Source organism: Serinus canaria, chromosome 10 (genome assembly GCF_022539315.1).
Source record: "Serinus canaria isolate serCan28SL12 chromosome 10, serCan2020, whole genome shotgun sequence".
NCBI classification, from domain to species: Eukaryota; Metazoa; Chordata; class Aves; order Passeriformes; family Fringillidae; genus Serinus; species Serinus canaria.
The window spans coordinates 20,439,246-20,458,600 of record NC_066324.1 but is presented as its reverse complement, the minus strand read 5'-3'; the positions used below and the strand labels follow the sequence as shown (position 1 = coordinate 20,458,600).

The window sequence follows — 19,355 nt, the reverse complement described above, 5'->3', positions numbered from 1 at the left end:
CCCACCCAAAGCCACCCAAACGCACCCAAATCACCCAAACAAACCCAAACCAACCCAAACCCATCCAAACAACCCAAACATATCAAAACCAACCCAAACCCACCCAAACCCATCCAAACACATCCCAATCTCTCCAAATCCATCCAAACACACCCAAACGCATCCAAACCACCCAAACCCACCCAAATCAGCCAAGCGCGACAAACCCGACAAACCCACCCAGAACCGCCAACCAACCCAAACCCACCCAAACCAACCCAAATCAATCCAAACCCATCTAAATCCACCCAAACCCTCCAATCCCTCCAAATCCATCCAAAACCAACCCAAACCCACCCAAACCAACCCAAATCCATCCAAACCCACCCAAAGCCATCTAAACCCACCCAAACCCACCCAAATCCATCCAAACCCACCCAAACCCACCCAAACCCACCCAAATCCATCCAACCCACCAAACTCATCCAAACCCAGCCAAACCCACCCAAACCCACCCAAACTCATCCAAATCCACCCAAAGCCACCCAAACCCATCCAAACTCATCCAAATCCAAACCAGCAACCCAGCCAAATCATCCAAACCCACCCAAATCCACCCAAACTCATCCAAATCCACCAAAACAACCCCAAACCAACCCAAACCCATCCAAACCCATCCAAACCAACCCAAACATATCAAAACCAACCCAAACCCACCCAAACCCATCCAAACACATCCCAATCTCTCCAAATCCATCCAAACACACCCAAACTCATCCAAACCAACCCAAACCCACCCAAACCCATCCAAACCCATCCAAACCCACCCAAACCCATCCAAACCCTGGAGAATCCAGCAGTTCCTTCCCCAACCACAACATCTCCAGTACCTTCCTTGACGTCACCCCTCTGGCAGCTGCCTCGCCACGAGTCCAAGTTCAGGTTCTGGAGCGCCTCCCTGGGGGATGGGAATGGGAATAAGCACACACAGAACTTTGGGAAGTGGCGGTTCAGGGAGGAGAATCCCCCATAGTGGTGGGATGAGCGGGAATCTCCCCCTCCCAACCCAGTTTTGAAGGGGGAGATGACCAGTGCAAGGCCCATCAGCAAGGACAGGGATTGGGTGCCCAAAACTCTTCAGGGCAGGGATGGATCCATGCAGAGCACCCCAAATTCTTGGGGACAGGGGTTGGGTGTCCAAAACCTTTCAAGGGAGGGATGGATCCTCACAGAGCACCCCAAAACTTTGGGGACAGGTGTTGGGTGCCCAAAACCCTTTAAGAGAGGGATGGATCTGCACAGAGCACCCCAAACTCTTGGGGACAGGGATTGGGTGCCCAAAACCCTTTAAGGGAGAGATGGATCTGCACAGAGCACCCCAAACTCTTGGGGAGAAGGGTTGGGTGCCCAAAACCCTTTAAGGGACGGATGGATTTGAACAGACCACTATAAAGTTTTGGGAAAATGTGTTTGGGTGTCCAAAACCCTTCAAGGGAGGGATGGACCCACACAGAGTGCCCCAAACCTTCAGGGACAGGTGTTGGGTGCCCAAAACCCTTTAAGGGAGGGATGGATCTGCACAGAGCACCCCAAACTTTCAAGGAGAGAGTCTGGGTGCCCAAAACCCTTCAAGGGATGGATGGATTCACACAGACCACTCCCAGGTTTTGGGAAAATGTGTTTGGGTGCCCAAAACCCTTTAAGGGAGGGATGGATTCACACAGACCACTCCCAGGTTTTGGGAAAATGTGTTTGGGTGCCCAAAACCCTTTAAGGGAGGGATGGATCCGCACAGAGCACCCCAAACTTTCAAGGACAGGGGTTGGGTGCCCAAAACCTTTCAAGGGAAGGATGGGTCCATGCAAGGCATCCCAAACTCTTGGGGAGAGGGGTTGAGTGCCCAAAACTCTTCAAGGGAGTGATGAGTCTGCACCGAGCACCCCAAACTTTCAGGGAGAGGGGTTGGGTGCCCAAAACTCTTCAGGGGAGGAATGGCCCCACACAGAGCACCCCAAACCTTTGGGGACAGCGCATCCGCCCCAAACCCACGCACGCGCTCAGCCCAGGGGGGGAATGCTGGGGACGTGGGTGTTAGCCTGGTGGGATTGGGGTGGGAAGGGCCCCCCTCACCTGCTGAGGGCCAGCGAGAGGCAGGAGCCGTTGGCCCAGCCGCAGTAGGGGTCCCTGGCCAGCACGCAGCTGTGGCAGTTGTTGCGGTAGGCCCCGCACATGTCCATGGGCAGCTCCAGGACGCGGCTGCTGGAGCCCACGTAGAGCACGGCCTGCGGGAGGAGAGCGGGGCAACAGTCATCCCGTGGCCCAGGGAAGGTCAGGGAGGAGCTGGAGCTGCTGGAAGGAGGCCAAGGAGGTGCTCCAAGGGTGGGAGCTCCCCTGGAGCAGGGCTGGGAGAGCTGGGGGTGCTCACCTGGAGAGGAGAAGGCTCCAGGGAGAGCTCAGAGCCCCTGGCAGGACTTAAAGAAGCTCCAGGAGAGCTGGAGAGGGAATTTGGAGGGACAGGAGACAGGGAATGGCTTCCACTGCCAGAGGGCAGGGATGGATGGGATATTGGGAAGGAATTGTTCCCTGGGAGGGTGGGGAGGGGCCAGGATGGAATTCCCAGGGCAGCTGTGGCTGCCCCTGAATCCCTGGCAGTGCCCAAGGCCAGGGTGGGCACTGGGACTTGGAACAGCCTGGGACAGTGGAAGGTGGGGCTGGGTGATCATTAAAGTGATCATTAAAGGTCATCATAGGGTGATCCCAGAAGGTCCCTTCCAACCCCAAACAGTTCCACGATTTCACTCCCAGACCCCGGGGCTGGCACTGACCCACCCGTGCCTGTCCCACCCTGTTCTCCCAGCCCCGCAGCAGGGACCCACCCTGGCGTGGTCCAGGATCATGGACTGGATGGGATCCTTGTTGGGGAACACCTGGATCTCCACAATGTTCTGCACCCCGTCCGGCAGCTCCACCACCTTGTGGATGGACCCCTTGTCTGGGGACAGAGAGGGCATGGCCCTGGTGAGGCACCCTGACAGGGGGTGACGGTGCCAGGAGGTGCCCCCTGGACCTGACACCCAACGAGGGCAGGAGCAGCACCCCGAGGGGACAGGGCTGGGAATCCTCGGGGTTCCCCCTTCCCAAAGGGATCCCTTCTCCCCTCTGCCAGGGGGAGGGGAAGCCCCCCAGGTCCATCCCAGAGCCCTTCAAGCTGCCCAGGGGGACCCTGCAGGGCACTGGCTGGGTTTAGACACAGGATTCTGCAAATTCTCCATCGCTCTGTCTCTCTGTTTCGCTCTATTTCAACTCTATTGTTCTGTTTCTCTCTATTTCTCTCTATTTCTCTGTTTCTCTCTAACTCTGTTTCTCTGTTCCTGTATTTCTCTTTCTCAATTTCTCTGTTTCTCTGTTTCTCTATTTCTCGTTCTCTCTTTAACTCTGTTGCTCTGTCTCTCTCTAACTCTGTTGCTCTATTTTTCTATTTCTCTCTCAGTTTCTCTCAAAGTGTCTCTATTTCTCTCTTTCCACCTCTCTTGCTCTGTTTCCCTATTTCTCTCTGTTTCTGTTTCTCTCTAGCTGTAAAATCCCAAATCCATCACTCGCGGGCCCCAATCCAACCCCAGCCCCCACCGAGAGCACTTTCCCCATCACAAAATCAGGAAATCAAACCCCTGCAGCTCCCTCCAGGAACGCATCCCACAGATGGGAGGGACCAGGACAGCTCGGCAAGCCCCAGAAAAGGACCGAGGGAGGGATTTCTGCCCCCCAGCACCAGCCGTGCCCGCCTCCCCCGTGCCTGGGACGCTGCCCGGAGCCCGGCTGTGCCCACACAGCCAGCTTGGCAGCGTTCTGCTGTTCCCGAAATTTGGCAGCCCGCCGCCGCCTGACGAACATATGCCAGGCTGGGAACGCTGCCCTACCCTCGGGGAACGTCCCCCGGGCGGTGTCGCCGCACCTGTGGCCAGGTAGAGGACGTTGTAGCGCTGCCCGTCGGCCGCGGCCACCTCGTGCACGCCGATTTTCTGGTAGCGGTGCTTGTTGTGGAACAGGGGGCTCCGCGACGGCGACAGCGGCTCCACCCGCTCCTCCACCTCGGGGTGGCTGTCCGCGATCTTGAAGGTCTCGCTCGGAGTGTGCTGCCCCGAGGGGACACACTGCGGGACAGGGGACAGAAGGGGACAGAAGGGACCGGCGTCAGAGTGCTGCCCCGAATGGACAGAAGGGGACAAAAGGGACAGTCAGAGGGTGCTGCCCCGAGGGGACGCACTGCTGGACAGGGGACAGAAGGGGACAAAAGGGACCATCAGAGGGTGCTGCCCCGAGGGGACAAAAGGGGACAAAAGGGACCGGACTCAGAGGGTGCTGCCTCGAGGTGATGCACTGAGGGCACGGGGGACAGAAGGGGGCAAAAGGGACCGGACTCAGAGGGTGCTGCCCCGGGGGAACACACTGCTGGAGAGGGGACAGAAAGGGACAAAGGCACTGCACCAGAGGCAGGCAGGGTACTGAGGATGGCAGAGAAAGGGGACAGCTGTGCCCCTGTCGCTGTGCCCGTGCCAGGTGCCCTCTGAGGTCCTCTCCCTGTGCTTTCCACCAAGGGATCGGACCTGTTCCAGCCTCCCTCCGTGTCCCCTTCCCGGGATTCCCCGGGCCCCCCGCGGGGCGGCTCCTGGCCCTCCCTCACCTGGCCAGGTTTGACCTCCGGGGTGGGGCCGTTGTAGCCTTTGAGCCGCGATGTCCTGAACACGTTGTCGATGTCCCCAAAGGAGTAGACGCAGACGGCAGAGCTTCCCCTGAGGGGACAGCGACAGGGTGAGGGGGGACACCGGGCTGTGCCCACCGCCGTGCCCGCTCCAGCTGTTTTCCCGAGGGAAAAGAGGGCTGGAAGGGAGGATTTGGGCCAGGGCCCCTCACCAGGTGTTGGTGAAGAGCCCGTAGACCTTGGAGCGCCGCCAGTCACCCGCGGGGACAAAGAAGACATCCTGGAGCCAGTTGAAGTTGCCCTTGGTGACGGGGTCCACGCAGATCAGGGTGGCCTTGAGGAATGTGGTCCACTTGGAGGCTGAGAGGGAGCTGGTTCCTCCCCTGTCCTCCTGGGGGACAGGGACAGCGGGGAGGGAGTCAGGATTGGGGGGGGAACACCCCAAAATGCCCATCCCAACGGGGAACTGCAGGATGCTGCCACAACCCCATTCCTGCCATCCCAGTGGGAATTCTCTCCCCTACAAGGCTGTGCCCCACTCAGAGGGGCCAAACCAAGCCTGGGTAAGCCCAGGGGAGCTGGCACGTCCCCTGTCCCGCCCAGAGCTGTCCTGGCTGCCACCCCAGCCTGTCCCCGAGGTACCTTACATAGCTGGGCCACCCGCGAGATGTTCCGGGGCGCCTCGGGGCTCTTGTCCGGGTTGTCCTCGCGGAAGAAGTAATAAATCTTGTCCTGGTGAGGCTCCTCGTGCCTCAGCGTGGTGGCCTTGACAAACTGAGGGTCTGGGGAGGCAGGGGACAGAGCTTGGACCTGATTTCAGCCGGGAAGCCAGCGGTGGGGACAGGGCAGGGAGTGGGACACGGCTGTGGCCCAGGGAAAGGACAGCTCCGAGCCCGATGCCTTGGGGAGGCTGAGCTAGAACCGAGACTAGACTGAGCTCAAGAATAAAGCCAGGATTTAGTAAAAGGATCTCCCCAATGGATCCACCTCGGGCAGCACAAGAGCCAACCAAGATGAACCAAAATGGTCACAAGAACGGACACAAAGGTCTCTGACTTTTAGAAGTCCTGCTCCACTTGCGTATTGGAGCTCATTGTCCAGTTACAGTTTTAGGTTATGAAATCCCATCCTTCCTGTTTTTCTCTCTTTGGTCCACGTTGTTTATGCCCTTGGGGCTGAGATTTGGATCATTTGTCCTTCATGCCCAGCTGGAGCAGGAATTGTTGTGTCTCCCTGCTCTGTGCACAGAGCTCACCATCCCACAATACGAAGCCCAGACCCACACACTAAAACAGCACAGAATGTGAAAATATCCAAGCTAAACCTGAGGCATCAGTGCCACCTCCCCAGTGCCTCCTGCCTGGCTGCACAGCCTCATTCCCTGGAGCCTGGGGAAGCCCCAGAGCCCCGAGTCCCTCCTGTTCTGGGAAGGCAGAGAGGAAGGATCCCTCAGCAGGATCAATCCGCGCCGTGTTGGGAAAACCCCATAACACCGTTCCTATTAAGGCACCCCCAGGTCCCTCTGAGCACCCTGAGCTGCTGCTCCCACCGCAGGCAATCCCCAAGGATCAAATCCTGCTGTTCCCACAGCAGGGAATGTCCCAGGATCAGCCCCTCAGGCCTGGTTTGGTTTCCCCTTCCCTGTTTTATCCCGCTGCCATTTTCATTCTGATTTTTATCCCATTAATTCCCTGTTTCCCCCAGCCTTCCACAAGCCCGGGGGAGTGGAGCAGGGTCCTTTCCCCGCGTCCCCTCGGGGTTTGCCCCTGGCTGGGGTTTGCCCAGGGCTCCTGCCCGCACTGGAAGTTGCCCAAGGCTGCGGGGAAGCTGCCGGGCACTTTGCACAACCCGATTTCCTTCCAGCCCGCGTGAGGGACCCGCCAGCCTCATTTCCCCGCGCCCCAAGGACAGGGAAGTGACTTTTGTGCTGGTTTGGGACAGGGCTCAGGGGAAGCTGGCTGCCTCCTGGCTGGCAGCCACCTGTCAGATTAAGCTTAGGGGGCACAGGGGCAGTGCCACAAACTGCAGCTTCTGCACCCAGGATGTGCACAGGAGTTTCTGCAGACAACATTTAATGGTGGGTCTCCCTCAGCACGAAATCCCATGGCCACAGAACCAAGGATTTCCAGTTCTCGAGGGTCAGAAGGTGCTTTAGGAAGATCAGGGACCCACCAGCACCAGTTGGTTACGGGATTGGTCTCATGGCAGCCTCACACCAATAATTGTCACCGTTGGGTGTTGGCCACTCCTTGGGTGGCACTGGCACACCAGACAGGTCACAAAGGGCTTGTCTGGGCTCGAGCTGGTCCCACATTTGGTGTCTGAGCCTGCTGACTTGGCCCAAGCAACCCAAACATTCCTTGTTGGTGGATTTACAGGCATTGCAAAACCGAGCAGAGCAAAACTAACGAGTTTTGCTTAATCTGGCACCAATCAGTGCCCACAAGAGGCTCCGGGGCTTCTCCTGCCCTCTGCCAGCTGTGGGGGGGGAGAGCCCAGTGGGGATCCCCCCGGTGGGAATGTCCCCCTGGTGGGAATGTCCTCCCAGTGGGAATGTCCCCACTCACTCTGCATCACGGTGTCGCTGGTGTAGAGCTCTCCCCCGCCCCTGACGCGGCGGAATCGAGGGATCTTCCCATTCTGCTGGCTCTTCTTGATGGTGGAGTAGATGTCCTGGCCTGTGGGGCAGCAGGGAGTGGGGAGAGCATGAGGAGGAGGGAAAGCAGCCAGGACTTCCTGGGCATGGCAGGGATGGTGGGTATGGAACAGGAATCCCAGTCCTCGAAGGGCGGCAGGGACAGGTTCTTGGAAGGATCCTCGCCTGTCCCCACACCAGGCCTGGAGCAGTGGGATCACTGCAGGCCCTCCTTCCCAGGTCCCTCCTGACCCAAAACATTCCTGATTTAGGTGGCTCCTCCCAAGGTCCCTCTTGACCCAAAACATTCCTGATTCAGGCCCCTCCTTCCCAGGTCCCTCCTGACCCAAAACATTCCTGATTTAGGTGGCTCCTCCCAAGGTCCCTCTTGACCCAAAACATTCCTGATTCAGGCCCCTCCTTCCGAGGTTCCTCTTGACCCAAAACATTCCTGATTCAGGTCCCTCTTGACCCAAAACATTCCTTATTCAGGCCCCTCTTCCTTCCGAGGTTCCTCTTGACCCAAAACATTCCTGATTCAGGTCCCTCTTGACCCAAAACATTCCTGATTCAGGTCCCTCCTCCCAAGGTCCCTCTCAACCCAAAACATTCTTGATTCAGGCCCCTCCCACTGAGGTCCTTCCCCACCCAAAGTATTTCCAAAGCATTCCCAATTCAGGTCCTTCCCAGGTCCCTCCTGACCCAAAGCACTCCTGATTCCCAACGTTCCTCCCACACAGAGCCCCCATCCCCCGCCCCAGTGGGAATCTCCATCCTCTGTCCCCACGGGATGTGCATTTCCACGGGGACAAAACGAGGAGAGCCAAGGGGACAAAGCCCTCAGAGCAGCCTCGGGGGGTTGCTGTTTGTCCCAGAGGGGCTTTGAGCACAACAAACCCACAGGAAAACAGGAAAACGGGAAAATGTCCCACTCACCGTCGACAACGACTAGGGTGTTGGAGTCAGGGGTGAAGGGAGCGATCCCTCTCCCATCCCAGGGCGGGCCCTCCTTCCTCTGCGTCTGGGGAAGGACAGAAGGGCACCCTGAGTGGGGTCAGGCCGGGTTCTGCCCACCCAGGAAGGGGGAAGGACGCGTACCACGTTCCAGCAGGTGGGAGCGCAGGCGCCGGTGCCGCACACCAAGAGCCCGTCCCCGAACTGCTCCACCAGGGTCAGGAAGTTCCGGCTGTCCTCCTGCAGGGGCACAGGAGCCCGGCCATGGCACAGAGCCCCCGGCACCGCGCCACTTCCCAGCTCCTGCCTGGGGTTTCCCACATCTCCTCGGCCCCAGGGAGTTCATCAGGAGCACACGCAGCTCCTTCAACACAAATACTCCAGCCCTCCCCATCCCGTTATTCCCTCTTTATCCCAAATCCTCCCCATCTCGTTATTCCCTCAACCCAAATCCTCCCCACCCCGTTGTTCCCTCTTCAACCCAAATCCTCCCCATCCTGTTATTCCTTTATCCCAAATCCATCCCATCCCGTTTTTCCTTCAACCCAAATCCATCCCATCCCATTATTCCTTCTTCAAACCAAACCCACCCCATCCCCTTATTCCCTCTTCAACCCAAATCCTCCCCATCCCACTGTTCCCTCTTTATCCTAAATCTTCCCCATCCCATTATTCCTTCTTCAACCCAAACCCTCCCCATCCCCTTATTCCCTCTTCAACCCAAATCCCCCCCACCCCACTGTTCCCTCTTTATCCCAAATCCATCCCGTCCCATGATTCCTTCTTCAAACCAAACCCTCCCCATCCCACTGTTCCCTCTTTATCCCAAATCCTCCCCATCCCGTTATTCCTTCAACCCAAATCCATCCCATCCCGTTATTCCCTCCTTCAACCCAAACCCACCCCATCCCTTTATTCCTTCTTCAACCCAAATCTTCCCCACCCCACTGTTCCCTCTTTATCCCAAATCTTCCCCATCCCGCTGTTCCCTCTTCAACCCAAATCCTTCCATCCTGTTATTCCTTCTGCAACCCAAATCCATCCCATCCCATTATTCCTTCTTCAACACAAATCCTCTCCATCCCTTTTTTCCTTCAACCCCAATCCTCCCCATCTTGCTGTTCCCTCTTTATCCCAAATCCTCCCCATCCCACTGCTCCCTCTTTATCCCAAATCCTCCCCATCCCATTATTCCTTCAACCCAAATCCATCCCATCCCACTGTTCCCTCCTTCAATCCAAATCCTCCCCATCCTGCTGTTCCCTCTTTATCCCAAGTTTTCCCCATCCAGTTATTCCTTCTTCAACCCAAATCCTCCCCATCCCATTATTCCTTCAACCCAAATGCTCCCCATCCCGCTGTTCCCTCTTTATCCCAAATCCTCCCCACCCCGCTGTTCCCTCTCTATCCCACATCCTCCCCATCCCGTTAATTCCCTCACAGGTGGGACCTACCAAATTCCCAGAGGACATGCACTGCCCTTCATTTCTCACCGGGAACTCTTCCTAGGACAAAGAAGAGGGAAACGTTTCCCTTCCTGCTCTCCCATTGCCACCAAGCGTGGGCTCAGCGCGCCACAAGGTCACCAAAACCCTCGAGGTGTCCTTGTCCCCCAGCCCTGGCGCCTGAAATCCCGCAGGAAGGCCGGGCTGGATGCCAGTGACGAAATCTGAGCATGGCAGCTCTCAGTTCAGAAAGGATCCATGGCTGGAAATATCCAGGGTGGATCCAGAAAGGATCCCTGGATGGAAACAGCCAGGACTGATCCAGAAAGGACCCCAGGATGGGAACATTTGGGATGGATCCAGAAAGGATCCCTGGACAGAAACAATCAGGGTGGAACCAGAAAGGATCCCCAGGAAACAGCCAGGATGGATCCAGAAGGAATCCCCTGGATGGAAATATCCAGGATGGATCCAGAAGGAATTCCAGGCTGGAAACATCCAGGATGGATCCAGAAAGGATCCCTGTATGGAAACAACCAGGATGGATCCAGAAGGGATCTAATACTGGAAACATCCAGGATGGATCCACAAAGGATCCCAGGCTGGAAACACTTAGGATGGATCCAGAAAGGATCCCCAGGAAACATCCACGGTGGATCCAGGAAGGATCCCAGGTTGGAAACATCCAGGACTGATCCACAAAGGATCCAAGGAATGGAACAACCAGGGTGGATCCAGAAGGGATCCCAGGCTGGAAACACCCAGGATGGATCCAGAAGGAATCCCCTGGATGGAAATACCCAGGATGGATCCAGAAAGAATCCCAGGCTGGAAACATCCGCCCTGTGGGGCAGTGAGAACTTCGGAGGGATCCCACCCAAGGTAGAACCTGCCCCTGGCCAAAAGAGGAGATTCAAGCCTAAACCTAAGCCTAAGCCTAACCCTAAACTTAACCCTAACCCAGAGGGATCCCACACAGGGAAGAACCTGCCCATGGCCAACAGGGGAGATTCAAGCCTAAACCTAAGCCTAAGCCTAACCCTAAACTTAACCCTAACCCGGAGGGAACCCACACAGGGAAGAACCCGTCCACGGCCAACAGAGGAGATTCAATCCTGACCCCAACCCCAACCCCAACCCCAAACCCAACCTAACCCATTCTTTCCTGCTGGGATTCTGCTTCCTGGCAGGACGGAGCCGGCTGGGCACAGAGCAGGCTCATCCAGGGCTGGAATGTGGGCCGGGAGATGGATCCCAGGCCCTTTGTGTGGGGTTTTGCTCCGAACCCGCGAGCGGCGCCTCTCACCGTGTGGTTCTCACGCGTTGCAAAGTCGTAGTAGTAGAGCCTCCCCTCGCCCCCGACGTAGATGGAGGAGGTGTTTTCCTGGTGGAAGAACACTGGGAACCTCTCCCTCCGTGGGAAGACATATTCCTTGGCACCTGGGAAGGGCACACACCTCAGGGAGCTGCTCTGGGGGCAGCTGCAGGTCCCATCCCTTCCTGTGCTCCTGGAGGATGGACAGGGTTTGGGTCTCCAGGAGGGATGGACAGGGTTTGGATCTCCAGGAGGGATGGACAGGGTTTGGATCCCCAGGAGGATGGACAGGGTTTGGCTCTCCAGGAGTGATGGACAGAATTTGGATGTCCAGGAGGATGGACATGGTTTGGATCTCCAGGAGTGATGGACAGAATCTGGATCACCAGGAGGATGGACAGGGTTTGGATCCCCAGGAGAGATGGACAGGGTTTGGATCTCCAGAAGGGATGGACAGGGTTTGGATCCCCAGGAGAGATGGACACAGTTTGGATCTCCAGGAGGATGGACAGAATTTGGATCTCCAGAAGGATGGACATGGTTTGGATCCCAGGAGGAATGGAGAGGGCTTGGATCTCCAGGAGGGTTGGACAGGGTTTGGATCTCCAGGAGGATGGATACGGTTTGGATCTCCAGGAGGGATGCACAGGGTTTGGATACCAGGAGGGATGGACAGGGTTTGGGTCTCCAGGAGGGACGGACAGGGTTTGGGTCTCCAGGAGGGACGGACAGGGTTTGGGTCTCCAGGAGGGACGGACAGGGTTTGGGTCTCCAGGAGAGATGGACAGGGTTTGGATCTCCAGGAGGATGGAGAGGGTTTGGATCTCCAGGAGGATGAACAGGGTTTGTATCCCAAGAAGGTTGGACAGGATTTGGATCTCCAGGAGGATGCACAGGGTTTGGAACTCCAGGAGGGATGGACAGGGTTTGTATCCCAAGAAGGCTGGACAGGGTTTGGATCTCCAGGAGGGATGGATCCCAGACCAGAGCCCACGTCTGACAGATGGAAGTTCCACCCAAAACCACCACCCCCAGGCTCCGTGTCCCAGACAGGAACAAAAAGTGACAGCCAGCCCCCAGATGTCCCAGCTGGCAGCAGATCCAGCCGCGTGCCCCTCTGCCCTTCCTCTTTCACATCCCACCTTCTCCAGCCCCCCTTCCCTACAAACCCCCTGCGTGGGCCGGGCCAGACTGGCCCTGCTCCCCCCGGGGATCCCAAAAACCGGGACTCGGGGCCGCCTCCTGCTTTTCCCATTCCCGCTTTTCCCTTTCCCAAACACAGCGGCCTCTGCCCTGGGCAGCGCTCCCAGCGCTCGGCCGAAGGCGGGGAGCGCCGCTGGAGCTGGCAGCCGCCACCGCCGGGCAATTAATTAGCGGCGCGTGGCTCTTAATTGCCAAGGGCCGGCACTTGGCACTGCCCGGCCCGGAGCTCCCTCTGCCCCGCCCAGCAAGGGGAACCTCGGAGGTCACTGAATTCCCGCTGGGTTTGGGGGGTTATTCCCACCTCCTGAGGTTTTTCATCCCTTAAAACAAGCAGAGTTTTCCCAGCACGGCTTGGGGAAGCTGCCAGAACCGCCCAGGTCCGGGCTGGGGACACACGGAGGGGACAGCGCCTTGTGCCCTTCCCCTGGGACCATCCCTTCCTGTCCTTGTGCCCTGCCCAGCCTTCCCTGTGCCCAAAGGCTCCGAGAAACCGCTGAGCCCGAGCTGGAGAAGCTGGCACAGAATCTTCCAGGCTGATTCTGCAGCCAGGCTCAGTCCCAGCCCGCCCAGGACAGGCACAACCCCCTTCACACCCTCTCCTTTCCCAAAAACCCCACGAAATGCCGTGACCCCATCACCAACAGGCCTCGAGGGGGTCTGCCCAGACCTCACCGAACTTTCCTGGGTTTGAAACCCCAGCCTCTAAATCTCTGCTAACCCCGGCAAATCTCCAAGTTCTGAGCTGGAGCTCCAAACTCGGCTCCCCCTCCTCTCCCCCATTTCTCCCCTGCTGCCCTGAGGCTCCTCTGGGGACTCTTCCTGAGTTCGCCGAGCCCTGCTGAGCCGCGAGCCGCAAACAAAGCAGCCCTAAACAATCATTTGGCCGGCGCCGAGGTTGTTGTTTATCCTGCAGCTCCGTGGGGACTGAATCAGAGCCGAGAGAGGAAACAGCTCTGCCAGCCTCCAGCGAGCCTGGGCTGGGCTCGGAGCTGGCAACGGGGCCCCAGAGCGCTTCCAGGAGCGGCTGCTGCGGTCCCTGCGCCGCTGGGGCGGCCCTCTAGGGCTGGTCCTAAGCCCTGCAGAGCTGGTCCTAAGCCCTGCAGAGCTGGTCCTAACTCCTGCTCTGCCTGCAGCAGCTTGGGTTACGGAAGGGGTTTGGATCCTGGTGGGATGGGGGAACATCCCTGCACCCCAAACTGTGGGTCTGGGTTTGATCATCCCTGCACCCCAAACTGTGGGTCTGGGGTTTGATCATCCCTGCACCCCAAACTGTGGGTCTGGGGTTTGATCATCCCTGCACCCCAAACTGTGGGTCTGGGGTTTGATCATCCCTGCACCCCGAACTGCGGGTCTGGGGTTTGATCATCCCTGCACCCTAAACTGCGGGTCTGGGTTGATCATCCCTGCACCCAACTGTGGGTCTGGGTTTGATCATCCCTGCACCCCGAACTGCGGGTCTGGGTTTGATCATCCCTGCACCCCAAACTGTGGGTCTGGGGTTTGATCATCCCTGCACCCCGAACTGCGGGTCTGGGGTTTGATCACCCCTGCACCCCAAACTGTGGGTCTGGGTTTGATCATCCCTGCACCCCGAACTGCGGGTCTGGGTTTGATCATCCCTGCACCCCGAACTGCGGGTCTGGGTTTGATCATCCCTGCACCCCAAACTGCGGGTCTGGGGTTTGATCATCCCTGCACCCCAAACTGCGGGTTTGGGTTTGATCATCCCTGCACCCCAAATTGTGGCTCTGGATTTGATCATCCCTGCACCCCGAACTGCGGGTCTGGGGTTTGATCATCCCTGCAACCCGAACTGCCATATGGGGTTTGATCATCCCTGCACCCCAAACTCTGGGTCTGGGGTTTGATCACCCTGCACCCCGAACGTGCGGGTCTGGGGTTTGATCACCCTGCACCCCAAACTGTGGGTCTGGGTTTGATCATCCCTGCACCCCAAACTGTGGGTCTGGGGTTTGATCATCCCTGCACCCCAAACTGTGGGTCTGGGTTTGATCATCCCTGCACCCCAAACTGCGGGTTTGGGTTTGATCATCCCTGCACCCCAAATTGTGGCTCTGGATTTGATCATCCCTGCACCCCGAACTGCGGTCTGGGTTTGATCATCCCTGCAACCCGAACTGCCAATATGGGTTTGATCATCCCTGCACCCCGAACTGCGGGTCTGGGTTTGATCATCCCTGCACCCCGAACTGTGGGTCTGGGTTTGATCATCCCTGCACCCCAAACTGCGGGTCTGGGTTTGATCATCCCTGCACCCCAAACTGTGGGTCTGGGGTTTGATCATCCCTGCACCCCAAACTGCCAATATGGGGTTTGATCATCCCTGCACCCCAAACTGTGGGTCTGGGGTTTGATCATCCCTGCACCCCAAACTCTGGGTCAGGAGATGAGGATGAGGAGTCAGAGGGCATCACCTCAGTGCCAGAATTGTTGTCAATGGAACAGACCCTAAAGTTCATCCAGTTCCACTCTGTGCCAAGGGCAGGGACACCTTCCACCGTGCCAGGGTGCTCCAAGCCCCGCCAGCCTGGCCTTGGACACTTCCAGGGACAGGGCCGTGTCCCGTTGTGTCCCCAAAGAATGGGACATCTCTCAAAAGCTGCTTTTGACCCCAGAAAGAAAGGCCCGTGCCCTCGGAGGGCTTGGCCCTGCCGTCACCGCCACCCCCGAATCCATGCCCGGAGCCGCAAGGGACACAGGGCTCATTCCCAGAGCCTGGCTGACCCCTCCGAGCCCCCGTGCCCGGCGTTTGCCGCCAGCCCCGCGGCTCGGGCGGCAATCAATGGCACCACTGTCCCTGGGAATGTCCCCGCTGCGGGGCCTGAATGGGAGAAAGGGCGGCTTTGTGCTCCCGCCGGAGGGGAGGGAGCGGGGACATCAAATCAGGGACAGGGACATCCTGGAGGATGCCGGGGCTGAGGGAAGGGAGCAGGGATGGGAACCAGGAGGTGCTGCAGATGCAGTGGAGATGTTATAGACACACATTATAATATTGGCTTTTGGCAAGTATTAATGGATTTTAGATGTGGGGTGTTCCAGTAACTCTGCCATGAAGATCTGGATTTATCTCTGCTGTCATTCAGCTCAGGGCCATAGCTGCTCTCAGTGTGCTGTGCTACAGTGCCTGCTGGCATGGAGAACACCCAGGGAACACAGCATGAGCACACCTGCACACATCTGCAGCCAGCAGCACTCACCCTCTGCTGCAGGGGACAAAAAGGGACTAAAGCCACAGCCCAGGAATCCTCCTGCTCTAAAAAAGCAGATCCAAAGAAGAGATGTGCTAAACAATTCTTGGAACGTGTAAACCAGTCTGGGGAGAAGTTCACAGTGCACAAGGGGCTGTGAACTTGCAAAGGGCTGATGGAATTAAAAGGGTATTTAAGGGGTGTCCCTGAAGATAACAGGGAGCTCTTTGCTCCATGGTCCTTGTCTCCTTCTGTCCATTATTAAACTTTTTACATGTTCACAGGAGAGTGAACTTGTGTTTCACAGAGAGAGAGGAGCAACCCAGCTTTGCATCCAGCCTTTGGTGACAGAGCAAACGGCTCCCTTGGGACCAAGAGCCCCTTGAGAAGCACCAGGGCATCCCAAAGCATCTGGGAGCATCCTGGAGTATTCTGGAGCATCCCAGAGCATACCAGAACAACCCAGAGCAGCCGGGAGCATCCCAAAGCATCTCAGAGTATCCCGGAGCCAGCTGTTCCCACCCCCGGAGCAGAGGGGCAGCATGGGCTGCAGCCTCTCCCGGCAAACCCCACCTCCCGACCCGCCTGGGGCTGAGTCAGCACCTCCTTCTCCTTTTCCTTCTCCCTCTCCCCAGCATTCCCGGCTGGCAGTGCCTCCCGCAGCCCAGACGCTCCTGAGTCACCGGCTCGCACCGCTCCCGGCTCCGGAAAAAAAGGAATTTGTGGGATTAATCCCTTTTCCGACTCCACCTCATTGCTATGGCATGATTTATAGATCTGTATTGTCTCACCCTTCCCACGAGACTGAAAATGGAATGAAAGGCTTTAAAACGCCTTCCCTGGGTGAGGAAAGGGTTAAATCCGACAGGAATTCTGTGGGAATGCGGAGCTGGGGCAGAGCAGGGCGGAGGGGATGGCACTGAAGGGTTAAAATCAAGCATTTATCTGAGATATTTATCTGAAATGAATGGAAGTGAAAGTGGAATGGAGCAGAACCTGCCCGGTTCTGGGAGCTGGGGCGGGCACGAGGCAGATCCTTCATTTCCTGCCCAGAAATTCCTGCAAAGGGGGAATAACCTTGGAATGGGAGGTGGGAGAGCAGGGAAGGGAGCCTGCCTGGCCCTGGAATTGTCCACTCCTGGAATTGCCCTCTCCCTGGAATTGCCCCTTCCCTGGAATTCCCCTTTCCCTGGAATTCCCCTTTCCCTGGAATTTCCTGTCCCTGGAATTGCCCTCTCCTGGAATTGTCCTCTCCTGGTATTGTCCCTTTCCCTGGAATTGTCCCTTCCCTGGAATTGCCCTTTCTCTTGAATTTCCTGTCCCTGGAATTGCCCTCTCCTGGAATTGTCCCTTCCCTGGAATTGCCCTCTCCTGGTATTACCTGCCCTTGGAATTGCCCTCCCCTGGAAGTGCACTTTTCTCTGAAATTCCCTGCCCTTGGAATTGCCATTTCCCTGGAATTGCCCTCACCTGGAATTGCCCTCCCCTGGCACTGCCCGCTCCCACACTGCCCCAGGGCTGAGCTGTGCCACCCCGAGCTCCCCTGTCGCTGTCACAGGACGGGGACACGCGGCCGAGCCGCCCGCACGTGGCAAACCGGGATTGGCACGTGGCAAACCGGGATTGGCACGGGGCACCGGGATTGGCACGGGCGCGGCGCCGAGCGCTGGCAGCGACGCGGAGCAGCCGGGCCCCGGGAAGCGTCGCTGTGACACAGCGTGGCAGCGCTGTCACTCGCGGTGGCCCCGATGGCACCGCCACCTGCTCCGCTGCCCGAGCAGCCTCCAAACATTCCCCAGCCCGCATTCCTTTCCGCACCGCCGTGACACGTTCCCACCTCGGTGACAGCGCGTCCGGCTGGGATCGGCGCTGGAGGCAGCAGGAAACGCTGACTGAGGAGCTGGGAATGTGGGAGTGTCCCTGGATGTCACCTGCGCCGTCATCCCGGCTCTGAGTGAGGGCCAGCAAACCCGGCGCTTCACATCGATCCCGCTGCTCCCAGGATAGCGCCGGGAGCTGCCTGGATGTGGTGACACCGGTCCTTGTCCCTCTCCCGATGCAGTGACACTGATCTCTGTCCCACTGCCAGTCTGGATGTGGTGACACCAGTCCCTGTCCCTCTCCTGGTCTGGATGCAGTGACACCAGTCCCTGTCCCTCTCCTGGTCTGGATGTGGTGACACCAGTCCCTGTCCCTCTCCTGGTCTGGATGCGGTGACACCAGTCCCTGTCCCTCTCCTGGTCTGGATGCGGTGACACCAGTCCCTGTCCCTCTCCTGGTCTGGATGCGGTGACACCAGTCCCTGTCCCTCTCCTGGTCTGGATGCGGTGACACCAGTCCCTGTCCCTCTCCTGGTCTGGATGCAGTGACACCAGTCCCTGTCCCTCTCCTGGTCTGGATGCGGTGACACCAGTCCCTGTCCCTCTCCTGGTCTGGATGCGGTGACACCAGTCCCTGTCCCTCTCCTGGTCTGGATGCGGTGACACCAGTCCCTGTCCCTCTCCTGGTCTGGATGCGGTGACACCAGTCCCTGTCCCTCTCCTGGTCTGGATGCGGTGACACCAGTCCCTGTCCCTCTCCTGGTCTGGATGCGGTGACACCAGTCCCTGTCCCTCTCCTGGTCTGGATGCAGTGACACCAATCCCTGTCCCACTCTCAATGCAATGACACCGATCTCTGTCCCATTGCCAGTCTGGATGTGGTGTTCACCAGTCCCTGTCCACTCCTGGTCTGGATGCAGTGACACCAATCCCTGTCCCACTCCCGATGCAGTGACACTGATCCCTGTCCCACTCCCGATGCAGTGACCAATCGCTGTCCCATTGCCAGTCTGGATGTGGTGTCACCAGTCCCTGTCCCACTCCCTGTTCCCGCAGGATGTGTGACAGCAGCCCAGGTCCCCTTGTTTTCCCAGCAATGTGATTCAGGGCCACTCCCTGAGTCACTCAGGGCTCCATCCCAGCTCCCAAACTCCGCATTGCGGCCGGAGTTCCATCATTCCCTCAGGCCAGGCCAGGCCAGGAGCACAATCCCTGCATTTCCCACCCTCTCCCAGGGGGGACAGGGACACCCCAGGGTCCCCTCTGTCCCCAGAGCAGGGCTGGATTCACCACACCTCCCTCCTCCCCGAGCTCCAGCAAGAAGCCAATCTGCCTTTTCTCTCTCTTTTTCTTTTTTTTTTAGACATTCTATAAATTCCCAAATTGAGGCATTTCAGGAAGAGGAAATATGTCTCCAAGGAGCTGCTGTGCTAAGTTTTCCTTCCAGCGTGACTTTGCTCAAAGGGAACAGTGTGACACCGAGGGGGGGGTGACACAGCAGGGACAGGAGTGTCCCGTTCCCACGGGATGGATGCCCCAGGCAGCCTCCTGGGACAGAGCCTGCAGCAATGGGGTTTTTTATAGGAACAGCCAGGCTGTAAATGAGGCACTTCAGGAGTTTTGGGCAGGTTTGCTCTGACCTGCCAGGGAAAATTTGAAGGGTTGTGACTGCGAGGTCCCAGCACCATCCCATGAGAAATGTGAGAAGTGACACATTTCACATTTTCTGGACGGGTTTCCGAGAAGGAGGTGAAAGGAGAAACGTAAAAGGCAAGAAACGCGAGGAGACCACTTCCTCTCTGCTGTGCCCTCCTGTCCCCAGCCTCTGCCAGGGCTGCACCCCAGGAGCAGGGTCCTGTCCCCCCAGAGTCCCCAGGGACACCCCTCTGGAGAAGAAGAGCCTGGAAGGAAGGGCTGAGGGATCAGCCCAGGCTGAGGGATCCCCCCAGGGCAGCCCTGTGGTGTTTCAGGTTGTCCCGTGCCCCAACCTGAGTCATTTCACAAAGGAAGCAGAAGCAGCAGAGCAGAAGTGACAGTAACACCTCCAGCTTTCTGTCCCATCCCCCAGGAACTCCCTTGGGGTCCAAATCCCATCC

At 57.9% G+C, this 19,355-nt stretch overlaps 1 protein-coding gene across 1 annotated transcript in view; it reads right to left on the bottom strand.

Moving 5' to 3' along the window:
- SEMA7A (semaphorin 7A (John Milton Hagen blood group)) overlaps nucleotides 1-19,355 on the bottom strand; it is a 28,357-nt gene that overhangs the window by 1,223 nt on the left and 7,779 nt on the right. The window contains exons 2-13 of the mRNA XM_030228592.2: nucleotides 11,019-11,152; nucleotides 9,722-9,772; nucleotides 8,412-8,507; nucleotides 8,250-8,334; nucleotides 7,246-7,356; nucleotides 5,321-5,460; nucleotides 4,891-5,069; nucleotides 4,661-4,769; nucleotides 3,932-4,130; nucleotides 2,856-2,971; nucleotides 2,110-2,261; nucleotides 870-937 (exon numbers count right to left, since the gene is read on the bottom strand). Of these exons, the coding sequence (XP_030084452.1) occupies nucleotides 870-937; nucleotides 2,110-2,261; nucleotides 2,856-2,971; nucleotides 3,932-4,130; nucleotides 4,661-4,769; nucleotides 4,891-5,069; nucleotides 5,321-5,460; nucleotides 7,246-7,356; nucleotides 8,250-8,334; nucleotides 8,412-8,507; nucleotides 9,722-9,772; nucleotides 11,019-11,152 (1,440 nt within the window). The remainder of the gene's footprint in view (nucleotides 1-869; nucleotides 938-2,109; nucleotides 2,262-2,855; nucleotides 2,972-3,931; nucleotides 4,131-4,660; nucleotides 4,770-4,890; nucleotides 5,070-5,320; nucleotides 5,461-7,245; nucleotides 7,357-8,249; nucleotides 8,335-8,411; nucleotides 8,508-9,721; nucleotides 9,773-11,018; nucleotides 11,153-19,355) is intronic.